Here is a 14,795-nt window from a genome sequence, read left to right as displayed (position 1 = left end):
CAGAGAAAGGTTAACATACTTAAATAGATAGCAGACCTGAGTGTACATTTCTGACTCCTGTCTTTGAGAGCCTAAATCCCATCAACTTGCAGTGTAGCTTAGGCACATGAATCACTTTAGAAAGGAGACTGTGTCCCTTCCAAAGGATGGAAGCTCCTTCCAAAGGAGCTAAAAGGATGTCTGTACATTCAGCCTGAGATACTTGGCCCACCGTGTCACTGAATGGAGCAATTGCATCAGCTGCCTTCGGGAACGAAGGACACTGTCCATAGATGGCGCAGCTTTGTTGCTGTGGGCCTGCAGGTTTTATATTCTTCAGGAACTGCTGTCAGTCAGTAATTTCTTCAAAGTGTACTAACAATTCATTTGTCTGCTTGGAAATCTTCTCTGTGACACTTGCAGTAATTTAAAGATAATGAAGACCAAGTCAAATAAACAAGGAATGTGCTTTTTTATTATCTGAAGGTTGACAGGGTGTAGTAAACGCCTCTTTTCCCAGATGTTCCTTCCTGTCTTTCCCAAATGGCAAATGCACCAGGAAAGAACTCATTGTACTGATTAGTTTTCAAGTAACAGCAAAAAAAAAATAGTTTTTTCTTACTGATACAGTATAAAGAACTCTCTCCGCTCATTTATATGAAGAATATTTCTATCCATTTATTTTTCCAGAATGGCTGGTTTTCTCCAAAGTGTATTGCAGTACATTCACATGTTAATAGGTTATTTTCTTGCTTGTGTGGATTTAAGGATTGCGTATTTTATTCCTTAAAGGATCAGCAGGTTGGAGGTGGAAATTGCTCTTGCGAGGTTAATTAATATAGAACACAAGATGCTAAAGAGACTTACTGAGATTACTTTGTTTTATTAAAACAAAAATCATCTAAGCTGGTATGCAGTATTAAAAAAAATACCTCCCCCAAATCTGCTATAGTGTTGCATCTCTTCATTCTCATTTATCACATCCCTTCTCTTAGGTAGGCCTGATAGGCAGTTCTTTGAACACTGCAGGCAAACACCCTCTTGGCACTCTATAGTGTTTAGCAAATAAGTGAGCCTCATGTGTGCTGTGCGAAGCACTTGGACTGCAGCTACCCAGGAGAACTAAATTGGAAATGATAGAAAATTGCTCATTTTTAAGTTCTTCATTAAAAAAAAAAAAAAAAAGAGAGAGAGAGAAAGAAAGAAAGAGAGAAAGAAAGAAAGAAAGAGAAAGAAAGAAAGAAAGAAAGAAAGAAAGAAAGAAAGAAAGAAAGAAAGAAAGAAAGAAAGAAAGAAAGAAAGAAAGAAAGAAAGAAAGAAAGAAAGAAAGAAAGAAAGAAAGAAAGAAGGAAAGAGAGAAAGAGAGAGAGAAAGAAAGAGAGAAAAAGATACAGCAGACAGAATATGTGAGGTTTTTTTAACTTTTCTTGTTGGTTTTCCTTATGCATTATCTGAACTCTTTAACCTGAGCTTTTGTTTAATCTTTGCATCCCTAACAATTGAATGTTTTTCCTCTCCATTCTCTTTTCTGTTTTCCTATTCTTTCAGTTACTTTTGTTTATATTCATTGTAGCTTGGTTTAAATTAGCATGTGTATTAATTGGAGGCAAAACAGGTTAGCCTGTATGCTTATGCAGTGAGGCCTCCAGTATGAAACAGAACAATACTGCAATGAAAGCAGCTAATAGTAGCAATAAACATGACTGCATTCAATTAAAGCTCTACCATCTAAAACAAATTAACCATAAATTAGAAAACATTTATTCAGTCCTCAGAATAAACAACTCAAATGAGCACAACAAATTAGCATCTTCATTTTATTTTTGTTTCTGAACATTTAACTCAGTTTTTACCCATGCTAGAAATGTGTATATGTGAGAATGAGCCTGAAATATAACTTTGTGTTACCATTCAAATTTTATTGGAGAGAGGAGTTTGCGTGACAAAATGCAATTTGATCATTGAAATAATCTACAGGAAAAGATGGAAGCTTGTATAAGCTTTGCATTTTTGAACAGTCAGTTCCCGTAGCAAAGCAGCATAGCCTTATCGAGGGCAGAACAGGAGTGAATTGGCAGTACATTAGAAAGCATGATTAAAAGAGAGAAAGTTGAAACTACTCTCATGTCAGCTGTTTTCCTCCACAGGATATTGAGCCATTCCTGTCCTAACCAGATACTGATTGCTTAAAACTTAGTCCAGAAGTACTTGTCAAAACCATTTCCGTAGCTCATTTTGACATGCTGAGCTCTGAGTAGGTCCTGAGAATTGTTTGCAATTTAGTGTTAGAGGCATTGGGCTGCTCTTGTTATGGCTCTGGAAATAAGATCAGACCGTTTGGAGGGTGAAGCACCTTCACTTTCCAGAGAAGCTATTGAAACGTTATAGCTGAGGCTCCTGATCAGTGTCTGTGGACTCAGAGAGTGCTGGAGGATGCTGCCAGGTGCTGCCATAAGTTTTCTTCAGCCTAGGAGACTGCACAGGGGCGGAAGCCTTCTTTCCCAGTAGCTGTATATCCTCTTCTTTAAGAATGCACAGTCTGCTCTTGTTACTTCCAAACCCCTTCCTCCGAGTAGGAGGCAAGAAGCATCAACTGTTTACTGTTTACATAAACTGTTACACAGATTAATGTGTAAGAATTGAAAAATTCATTTCATTTGGAACTGAGGCCAGAAGCCCATAGAAAAAGAGAAGTCCACAGTTCATAGGCAGGAGAGGAGCTCTGTAGGTACTTTCTGGTGTTTTATGAATGGCACAGGATGTCAGGACTGGGAGGGAGATCAGGTTTTGACCATCTGCATACCAAAGTGCAGAAGATGGAAATGGTCTGAAGAACTGTGTCCACTGTTTATTTTTATACATAGTAAATTTGCTGCAAAATGTCTAAATATGAACTGAGTGGAATAGGACCTGTTAGGTATCAGGCTGCATTGATTGGTCATGATGCATATTACTCTTTAATGCAACATAAATCAGTCATTTTATATTCATACAGACTTTCTCTCAAAATTAGTTTGTGTTCTTGTGCTACTGTTGTTTTTAAATACATGATTGACATCAGTGATAATGAACCTTAAAATCAATTCAGGAGAATTTGCCTTTAGAGAAGAAAAGCTGCAACAAATGATTTCAAAATGATTTAAGATAAATTGAGAAATGATGTAGATTTAGGGAACTTTGAGTTTTAGTCTTGCTTCTAGCACTAGTTCTTGTTTCCCCTCCTTAGTTCATTGATTGCAGCTTCTGAGTGCTTAGCACTTCAGTTTGTGTGATGTGGGTTTGATTTTAGAAGTGCTGAGAACCCCAGGTCTGAGTCATTTCCTAAAAGCTGCAACACTTATACAAGTGAAAGCTGAATGGAACCCCGAAATATTAGCAGGCAAATGAGAGATCATTAGGGAAACTGAGTTTCCATGATAGACATACAATGTATAAAACTGGTATAGCAATGCTTCATAAAGCACCTAGCAGTGTAAAAATAAAAAGTGCATTATATGCTCTATGTGCAATGTTTATTATTTGGATGACATTCATATAGTTGCATGACATTTTTATTTGATGTTTTCTCAAACTTACGCTGAAGATACTGATTGACCTTTGGTGAAAGTAGGAGTAAATTAGAGGATGGTTACATTAATGGAATTTCAATATTATCATAATTTGTTTTGTTTTTCTGACAGAATATTCATTAATATATGTTGCATCATAACAGAAAACTGAAAATCTCGAACTCAGCCATTCCACAATAAAAGTAGACCTAGAAAAAGTGAACCTTCTCTTTTAGTGTTTAGGTTGTTAGTAATGGAGTTTTACCACATGCTTACAAGACTTGTTTGAAATAATGCACTGATGAGCAGGAAAAATCTAGAGCTTAACACACCGGTTAATGTAACAATAGTCTCATTCACCCTACTTTCCCTAAGCATCCAGTAATACAACCAGTGCAAAGTGTTGCATATTTCACACTATCAAGTACAAAGAAAGTAACATTTGTGAAAAAATGCATAAACTATTCTTATGCTTATTAGATGTAATGATTTAACAGCACTGCGAATATTACTTCAGCATTTATCCAGTTATGTTTTGTTTCAAAAGAGAGTCATTACTTTGTCTTCTGACGACTGACTATAATGGACATTGTATATCTGGATTTGTGAAGAAGTGTCTCAGTTTTATGTTAGAAGGGCTGTCTTACTGTTTGCCCCAGGCTAATAGGAAACAGCAGTATATTCAGTTCTTTTCAAAGATTTTTTAAGCCCTACATATTTCCTCTCTTCTACTTTTTTTTTTTTTTTTTTTTTTTTTTTTAACACGGGATCTGATTTTTCTTGATGAAGTCAATGGGAGTTATTCAGTACTCTCTTTTTATTTATTTTATCTCAAAATACAGGATTACTAACAAGAACAACCTTATGTACTTTTCTGATTTGCTGAGCTTTTCACATCCCCACCCCACAACAGCTCCATTTATCCATTTGTTCATCTGCATGACCCTTTCCTCTTAGCACTTTTGAAGATCAGCAGGAAAGCTGGGTCCTATGATTTTCCAATTGCCTAATTTTGTGAATTTACATTTGTTTTCCTATGAATTATTCTACTGAAACGTGAAACTAGATAAGCAAGACGATTCTGGTACTCAAAAAGGCATCAATAAGGCAGTAAGTGGTGGAAACAGTGTGCCTAACTGTGCTTCTTCAGTGCAATTACAGCCCACCTGAATGCTCACTGGGTACCCCCACAATATCTGAGCACCAGGACCCATATATAGACCAGAAGAATACCACAGAAATCAAACTCATGGGAAAACAGTGATGGTTTCCCTGCCATAAAACACAGGGAGAGAAGCCCTGCTGAGAATCCCTGCGTACAGAGGACCTCTAGGCATGAAGCAGCTCTCTCCCTAGCAGCCACCGCCAGCACTGCTCTTCCCTCTCATTAATGGCTTCCTTCCACTCGGGTCTGATATAGGCCTGCCTTCAGCTTCAGGGGCGTAGAGGCAGGGCGAGGAGGGCATACAGAGCGGAAGCACCTCCTGTGCCTGTAACGATGGGGTCGAAGGGCAATGGCTGCTGACAGGCTGCAGCCCTGCCACTCACCCCAGCACCGGGAGGGACCATGGCCCGCTAGGGAATGGGAATCTGGGCGTTGTGTTTTTCGAGAGTGCTGAATAAACATGAAAAGGTGTATTTAAAGAAGCTGTCCAGCTTAAATAATCAACTGGGAAAAATTGCATCGGGTAACTGGATTGTCATAATCACCAACCGTGGCTTAATTTTAGGGTCATGGAAGACCTGGAAATGACCTTGCTAATGATTAATAGGCTTTAGTAACCTGGCGGCCCCCTGGGGTGGACAGGTGGAGCTTCCTTTTGAGAGTTTTGAAACAAACAAAACAAACATTGCTTTATTTATTTATTTATTTAATTATTTTAACTTGACTTCTAAAGTCTGCATCATTAAATGTACCATTAGAAATCCTCCAGCGGGTTCTCATCAGTGAGCATGTTCTTATCGCCCTATTGAAAACAGGGCCGTGAGTATGTAGTAGGCCCCCCTCTGAGGTACTAGACAATACACAGACACAAGTGGTTTCCTGATTGCACTTATTCAAATACCCAGTAATGATGTGGCTGTCCCAGATGACAAAGTGTCGGAAGAGTTAGTCTTGAGTTGACCTTAATGAGATGTTGTCATGAACATTTACAGATTCCTTACATGATGCACATCGCCACCAAGATAGAACCTTGAGGTTTTCCAGGACTGGAGACGCTGCTCACAAAGGAACAAATCGATCTTCTCTAATTGGCCCAGGCTATTAACACAGGGCACAGAAAATAAAGCTGTTTGTAGAGGATTGTGACATAGAATTGAAAATATTCAGAAATAAGGGGAAAAAATAAGCATATGCCTTCTTCACTGCAATCTGCAATGGAAGGATGCCTAAGTGTAGTCAGGGTGTTTAGAGGAATCCAAGAAAAATTAGTTGTCTGACTAGCAGTGTCAGTGATTCCACTGATCCATTGTGTGTTGCCTCCAGTAGCATAAGAAAAGGAAGGCACACTGCTTAACATGCTTTCTACTTTCCTCTATTGAAAGTGAACAATTTTACTATTAGAGGAACATAGAAAATCCAAGAGATGGGAGCAGAATCTGAAACTACAAGCATCTTACACTAGAACATAAAGAATACATTGGGTTCTTGCCCTTCCGTGTCTCTCAGCATCATGCAGAAATGTCCTACTTTCAGCTCTGCCCCTCAGTATGGTGTAGAATTCAGTAGTAAATATGATTAATATTAATCTTAGCAGATTAATATTAATCTTGGCAATAGTCAGCTAGTGTAAACATTCTTAGAAGCTTTTTATTAACCTAGGCACTCTTCTTGAAAGTGTTGAGTTGCCCGTTTTTATGGAAGAATTACCTTCACAGCTATTATCCATCCCATGCCTTCAAGTGGGATTTCTAAAAAGGTTGCTTTTTAGGTAGTTATTTTCTTTCCTCTGTTCAGTACTTATTCTGTATATAGATTTCAATGTGTTAAATATGTAGCTAAAACTACTTTTTCGTTCCAGAGTAAGTTATTTGACTCTCAGCACTGGTATTCGTCAATAATCCCCATAAATGGTAAAAGCTACAAACTCAAAGTTATAATTAGGCCAGGTATATTTTCTGTTGTTGTTAGAAAGGAAATAGTCTTTTTGCCAACACTGTCAGTTATAACAATGTGAAAGCCAAAGAAAATATTAACATTTTCACTCTACTTTGTTGCTAAACAATGAAAATACTTTTCCTCTATATGGGGAAATCTCAGTAGACTCTTCCAGAAGTATGGCTGGATCTCAATTGCTACCCATTTCTCAACTAAAGATAGTCTGAACTGTTCGGGAGTGGTTCATTTTGCAACTCTTCTGTAGTTTTCTGGCTTATTTTCAAAAGATCTGTTCTGTGATAGAAACCCTCAGCCACCTGTTTGAGGGACAGCCCTTTCCCATGGAATAAATTGCTAGTCATGGTCAGAAGAGGTGCTAAAGCAAGATGGTTTTTATGAGAAAGTGGTCTAGCAGGATGTTTTCCTTGACAAATGTCTGAGGGACTGGCTATCCTGCAGACAGGAATGGTCCCTCAGGAAGTGGCTCAGGTACATGAGCCCAGACTAGCCTGCAGAGAGCACCCACCACATGGGACTTCTATGTGACAGGGTAAGATCACACATCATATAACAGCTGTTCATAACTTCTGCTCAATATGCTCCTTCAGCCCTGCATTCCACATAGGTGAATTAGTAGAATCCTACCACTCCATCTTCCCTCTGCCAACAAAAACTGTCCCTGTCTGACCCAGGAGGCAGCCAGCTGTCTGCAACCACTTCTGTTCCATCTTGCCTCTCTCCCACCACAGCTTCTGTTACTGACTCACTGTAACCATCTGTGTGCTTCGACAGCACATTTCTTGATGTCACCCACTCATCATAAAAGCTGAAATAGGCTCAAGGACACTATGGCTCTATCTGAGACTCACTGGTTCCATCAGGTGGTCTCTTTTCCTCGCAACTGTAGTTTTGTGTTTTGCTAAGTGGCAAGTGGGTGGCTGAAATCATTTCTATTCATGCAGAATGACATGATGGAAATGGTTTAATTTAAAGTTACTAAGGGATCTGTTGACATGTGTAATAGAGAGGGAAGTGCATCAAAGCTGTGTCAGAACAAAACAAAGTGTTCTATTAGCGTGGTTACAACCAGAGGAGAAAGCAATAAGCCCTCAGAGTATACTTATTCTGGTGACAAAAAAAGGATTTGAAAACAGAAGAGCAACACAGCATGAGGTTCAGTCACAACATCAGAAAAGACAAATAATTCACTTAAATATGTGTACATTCAAATATCTTTAGGCCACCTGTGGATAACCAGAGGAGATTAACAGGCAACTGTGAACAAAACTTCTGCTGCCCACTAAGGGAAAGCATTCCCCCAGTACTGATAACAGTTGCCTCACTGATTATGCTTGTGTGGTATTTACAATAATATATGCCAATACGCATTCCAGTCAAGGGGATAAAACTTGTGTTGTCAGATCTCTGTGTTCACATTGCTGCTTGGTAGATGTCAGAGACATGTTTACATTGAGCAGGGTATGTATAGCCCAGTTCAGAGATAGGTGGCTAACTCTTAACCTTCACAGTACCGATTTCTGATTAGTAAATACAGAAACTCTGATTAAGGCCTAAAGATGTGCATTTAGTCATCACAGTTAAAAGAGCATGGATTTATCACCATCAGTATGCCTCAAGTTAAGGGCTGAGTAGGTAACATTTGATTAATGAGTTGAAACTAGGAAAAACATTTCTTTACATGTGATTTGGAGAAAGCAACAAAAAGGTTAGCAGTCATACTGAACACAGAAATGTGCTTTATTTGTATTTCCACAGCACAAAAATATGATTGAATCAAACTTTGTCACCTTACTGTTTAACCCTTTTCAGATGGCTTTATTTTTTCTGAATAAGTACTCTAAGTCTGAGACCATTCCTTCTCCCATTGCTCAGTGCTGTTTTTGATTCTCACTTATCCCACCCATTACACTTTCTATTAACTTGGTTTCCATGATGTTGGCTTTTCCTTTCCACTTACTTCTGATTTTATCATTTTTCCCCTCCACATTTTATATTTGATTTGAGTCGATTCTTAAAGATACAGCTGACATCTGTGAATTTATTTCCAGCTTGTTATACATATATGCTACAAGTACATTCCCTTTTCTTTCTCTGAAACATTTGTTCCTTACTAACATACCACTTGCATATTTAGCATACAGAAAGATTAAGTATCACACCAGAATCATTTTCTACTTTTAAGAACAATCTGAAGTTCTTCCATAGCAGACTGTTCTTGAAGAGTCTGTTGTTGGATTCAAGTTGTAGGATGATCCATAAAATCTTGATTTTCTGACCACCCAGTGTTCCAGTGAAACTAATCTTTTCGTACATCCAAATATCCCAGTGACTACACAGACTACACAATCAGTGTCACATGAGTGGGTATGGGATTTACAATACATTTTAATTTTAAAATTACTTTTATTCATTGTCTAATGCAGGCGAGGATCCAATGTCTCTCTAACTTTGGATATGAGTAGTTTGGGAAGTGTTGAACCTTTCGTTACTGTGCCGACTCCACGAGAAAAGGTGGCCATGGAATACCTGCAGTCAGCTGGTCGCGTCCTGACAAGGCAGCAGCTTCGAGATGCCGTTGCATGTTCTCATTTACTTCAAACAGAATTCATGGTGAGTTTAATGAGCTTTACATGAGGACTTTGTGATAACTGGCAAAACAGAAACTGTAGAAAAAAAGTATTTGGGCAACACTTTAATATCAAGGTGCAAATCATTTCTGAAGGGAGGATTAGATTGTTCCGAGGTGGTGTTTTACGTTTAGAAATCTGAACTCAACTGCAATAAATAAATAACTCACAGATAACTGTTATCTATAGCCATAGATAACACAGATTCCTGTTCAGTTCATGGGTGGGATGAAAGTTGCATGATAGCTGCGATACTAACATCCAGGAGTAACACTGTGACAGTTTCAGAGAGATCATAGAGATGGGATGACAGAAAACACAGTAATAATTGAAGAATTTGTTCATCCCCCTGAAAACATCACCTGCATTAGTAATGTTTGTAATTCAAAGACTAAACTTTTAGTTACTGCAAATGACATTTTTGGAGCAGACACAGACACCACAAAAAGAGAAGCAGCTCCTGAGTCAGTCTAACATGTCCTTAACACATACTCCATACTATGGGCCTAATATACTCAAGACCAATAAATAAATAAATAAATAAATAAATACAGAAAAGACTCCTATAAGTGTATTTAGTGTATTTTAAAAGGTAGGAATGTACAACAGAGACAGTGAACAGGATGAGACAAATCACAGCAGGAAAGCTGACTCATGGAAAACATGTTATTAACATTACTTTAAGGAGATTTGAAAAAGACCAGAATTGCAAAAGAGACAGATAGATAAAAAAGTTTATCAGATATAAGGAGATAATGTTTACAAAGGAAATAGAACTGAGTGTAAACAGAAGCTGGCTGAATGTGAAAGCTGAATAAGACTGGCCAAAAAAGTTCTGAACTTACAGAAAACCTTACAGCTTTATTTTTAAATAGATCAAAAGCACAAAATGAAATGGAGAGTACAAGGATCAATAGAAGATCAAAGGAATAAAAAAGAGACTTGGAGAAGGTGAGGCAATAGGAGAAGAGTGTTTATGTTATTTACATCTGTGGTCAAGCATAGAAGAATGCGTGGAATTTCCTACTTGTGTGGTAGAAGTAGATTAAAATAGATCACAAGAGGGTCTGTCTAATATTGAAGTGTTAATGGAACAGAACAGATCAATAAAGTGAATAAAAGGTGATCACTGGGATAAGTTGGTATTCTCCCGGGAGTCCTGGAGGATTTCATGTATGCAATTGCTGATGTATTAAATCATGGCAGGTATAACTTAGCACTTGGGTCCCAGTATCTGTGGAGACAGAAAGCCAAAAGTAACAAGTCCTTCTTCAAAAGGGCTCCAGAAGAGCTCAAAATAACCATAGATCTGTAAATCTGATGTATGTGTCAGAGAAATAGCAAAGAATTATGATAGAGAAGCATGCCAAGAGATATATGAAAATATGCAATACAGTGGGGAAGAATCAACACAGAGTTTGTAGCATAGGAAAGATTTGTAGGATATATAGATGCTTCTCAGAGTAAAAGAAGGTCATCACTGGAATCTCAGAGACATCTACTCTGGAGCAGAAACTGACCAAGATGCTCAAAAGCCATCTGAAAAAGGGGTTAAACAGTAAGGTGACAAAGTTTGATGATGATATTCCATTATGTATGGTAGTAAAATTAGAAATCAACTTCAAGGAAGTTCCAGAAGGATTATGTGAATGTGGCAAGGTAAATGAAATTCAAGATTGATAAATAAGACATTATGCGTTCAGAGGGAAATAGTTCTCCATACCTCAGTGGGTACTGAAATACAAGGCTAAACTTGTGGTAAAGGAGAAACATCATCTTCATGTTTTAAGTTCCCATGTCTGTATGAACTGTATCCTAACAAGCTGGCCTGTCCATAGAATTTCATGTACCCAGATCCTCTCACACAACATCCCTGCTTGGTTTTGGGTCAACAGACACTCATATTTTATTCTTCTATGTAGGATGAAATACAGCTTTGGCCATTCCACGTTTTCGGAGAATTATACTGAAGATCATGATTTTTCTGTTCCAGTTTCAGACTTAAAATATCTTTTAAGATGAGGCTGCAGTACACTTTCTGTCTAATGTCTTCCTTGCTACAGATAATAGCTTTAGTAGGAACATTAAGCATATAAAGAACACAATATATAACCTTTGCTCATTCTGCTCAGTCAGCTTGTTTTAACTAGCTAAGAAAATACAACAAGAAAGTCTTTTTGAGACTAAAATTACAATTTCCTATGAAAAACATCCACTGTACTGAAAACTGAGAAATTATGTTTGAAGTTTTCAATGGAAAACTGAAAGATGATCTTTTTTGAGTTATGTTTGGTTTAAAGAATTGTTTTAATGAGCATCTCAGAGGGGTATTAGTTCTTCTTTTTAATTGTCAGTATCAAATGTTCGAAATACATTTCCACAATATTTACTAAGACAAAAGTGCTGTTTTCTTCTGTTTTCCTTGTTTGTTTGTTAGCAGAAAGTTTGGATGTTTTTGTGTTTTGTTTTTTTTGAAAGTACCTCATTTGCAAAGAAGAAGAAACAGAAATTACCTAGCAAGTGTTTGTTTAGTAGCTTGAACTACTACTACTTAAAAGAACTTCAAAACTTGGTGATGGAATGGAGGAATTTCAGTTCTTGAAACACTGGAATGTCAGAAAGTGCAGTCCTGTATGGGAAAGTATGAGATGGTTAGATCTATAAAAGTTGTCTCTCATCAAAAAGGTGGGATGAATATAACAAACCCTGCACTGGATAGCCTACATTTTCCTAAGTTTTGCCATGTTTTCTGGAATGCTGTCAGAGACCCAAGTCTTATCTCTGTACATGTATGAGTATATGAAGCATCTGAAAAGCCAAACATGAACCAAAATACCTGTTACTAGAACAGTATCGCCCAGATAGGTGAAGCAGCCCAAGAACAAAAGCCTACATGTATAAGCATTTGTAGTTACGTTAGTGCAACTACTTGAAGCTTATAAGTTTCTACTTATTAAAAAATGTCATACTATATTTATAACAGTTTATGCATTGTCTAGTTATTTCTGTGCTTATTCACACGTGTTCATGCATTTTGCAGTCATCTGGGTTTATCTATCCCTGCACTAGCATTGTGGTTTCCTCATCAAATCCTGAATTTTGTTCTGGAATCCTCTCTTGCATTTCATAGCCAGCCTCACAATAAGTGACCTGTCTGTGGCTGAGATCCATGGTATATTGGCAGAGTTCTGTCTGTGCCCTTGGCCTCACAAATGCTTAATACTGGGAGGAGCCCCTTGACTACAGAGTGTTTACAGGATGTAGGTGATTAATATTATTAATTGAGTTTGTTGGCCCAAAGAAATACATTCCTGTTTTCTGCTCAGTAGCATTTCTCCATTTGTCAGTAACTGGCCGACTAATGAACTATCTCAGCATTTCGATAGGCATCAACAAGAAGACAGCTAAGTGACTGGAAAAGCCTCACTGACCACAGTCACTTGTGCAGGCAGAGGATCCTTCCTCACATCCAGACTCTTCAGATGACCAGCATAGACCCCATTAGACAAAAGCTTAATGTATTGCTCTCTCTTATTGTTCAGTTCAGCAACAAAACATTTCAGAAACAGAGCACCAGTGATGTTAATGAGTTCCCTCTGAGTCTCAGCCACTAGCTGAGTGCTCAGAAACCAAACTAGTTAACATCCTTCAGAGCCCAAGGTTCAAGGGAAAGGTCCTCATAGAGGTAACGATTGGAGAGGGGAGAAAGATAGAGATGGGTACAAAAGGGAAAAGGGCATCAGAAGTAGGACAGAAGAGATGGGGGAAACAGATGAGATTAATGCAGGAGTGGAACCTTACAACTGATAAGATCCCGCCCTTAGCACAGGCATCACATGGACAGCAGTGCAGGGAAATGAAATTGAATCTGCAAGGAAAATGTATTTTAACAGCATAGTTTGTTCATGCCTGAAAAGCCAGGCAGACACTTGTTCTGTTGAGAGCTCAGTTGAAGAGCAAGAAAGATCTAGAAAGAAACAGTGCCATGTCCCTGCTTGTCTCACATAAGCACACAGGAGCCAAGTGTGGAAGGATGGTGGCCATGCATTTGATCTTTGCTGAAGTCCTGGTCAGGCCTTGGTCTCTGAAGTTAGGAACTGACTGATTCAGGAGGAAAATACTTGAGTAAATTTTCCAGTGGTGCAAGTCAGAGGAATTCCACACTGTACAGTGTAAGAATATACCTTTAATGCCTCCTCAAGTTCCTATGTGTCTGCAAGAGGCAATTATATAATATGCCACTGTCTGTTTGGATAAATATCCCAGGCTAATAACAGAGTTCTGAAGTCTCCAGAAATTACTCTTAAGTAAAGGAATTAATTTAGCAAAGATCATGTTCCATCTTACACTAAGACGATTTGAACAGCAATGGCCAAAAATAAAATATACCAGGGAAAAATGAAGATTGGAGTCAACTAAAACATATTTCATGTTTTGGCTGGTAAATGTCAATCACTGGTGGTGGTGGGGGAACAACAACTGTTTCATTATGCCATTTGCAAAGGGTTTTTTGTTTTGTTTTGTTGGTTTTTTTCACTTAACTATAAGAACACTAACAGTATTTTAAGACCTCAAAATTCATACTCCCCTTCGACCAAGTAAAGCATTTTCTACAGTGAAAATTATGAGTATTTTTTACTTTTCATTCTGGAAAGCAGTTTGAAAAACAGTTACTGTCAACTGTTCAAGTCAAATTGCCACATCAGTTATTTTTACAGATTCAGATTTAAGGGAGATAATATGGCTCCGAGGCTAGAAATTCAAAATGAGAATCAAGGCAAATAGATTTTTTTCTTTACACTTCTGAGTTACTGCATGCAGAGGACTAATCATTGCTATAAAAAGCAAGTAAGATCTTTAACTGTTACTGTTAAGGACTTTGCATGAAAATTAAATATATACATTGTCATATATTATCTCAAAAGCTCTCAGTCCATTCATGCAAAATGTTGCTCTTTCCTGCTATGATACTGCACTTTTCAACTCTACTTTTCTAGTACTATTGTGTTTTCTAACAAATCTCCTAATCTTCTAAAAACCTTGCCTTTAATAATTCATCAGAAGCGTTCCTTGGAAGTCACCCCTTCAGTATGCAACTCCTGTGTTTATTAAAGGAAGGGTGTTGACAGGCTTGAGGTGGGAACCACTTTTTTCTTAATAACTTTGATGTCAAAAGACAGTTGTGTAACAGCAGATGGCCTTCTGGGGATAATTTCCTGTACGGTTCCTTTGGAAACACCAATCTGATTTAATTTATTTTTTATAGGAAATACCAATGAATTTTGTGGATCCCAAAGAAATCGACATCCCGAGTCATGGAACTAAAAACCGCTATAAGACAATTTTGCCAAGTAAGTGACTTAGCCCTACTATGAAACATAGTATGCTTTGAGAATGTATTGCCATGAAAAGTTAGTTGTCTTTATCTTTGATTGTTGTGCACCTATTCATAAGTGTTTTTGTAGTCTAAGTAGAAAGCAAGCAAAAATCCAGTTCTGGGGGACTGATCCATGCAGGACT

At 37.9% G+C, this 14,795-nt stretch overlaps 1 protein-coding gene across 3 annotated transcripts in view; it reads left to right on the top strand.

Moving 5' to 3' along the window:
- The window catches only part of PTPRR (protein tyrosine phosphatase receptor type R), a 139,353-nt gene that overhangs the window by 96,456 nt on the left and 28,102 nt on the right, over positions 1-14,795 (top strand). For all 3 annotated transcript variants that reach the window (XM_015855940.3, XM_085536816.1, XM_015855949.3), the window contains 2 exons: positions 9,072-9,258; positions 14,542-14,626. In XM_015855940.3, coding sequence (XP_015711426.1) covers positions 9,072-9,258; positions 14,542-14,626 — 272 coding nt within the window. The remainder of the gene's footprint in view (positions 1-9,071; positions 9,259-14,541; positions 14,627-14,795) is intronic.

This window comes from Coturnix japonica, chromosome 1 (genome assembly GCF_054131305.1).
Source record: "Coturnix japonica strain WE chromosome 1, WE-NBRP24, whole genome shotgun sequence".
In the NCBI taxonomy this organism is placed as follows: Eukaryota; Metazoa; Chordata; class Aves; order Galliformes; family Phasianidae; genus Coturnix; species Coturnix japonica.
The sequence above is the reverse complement of the archived record's forward strand: the minus strand, read 5'-3'. Positions and strand labels throughout refer to the sequence as shown.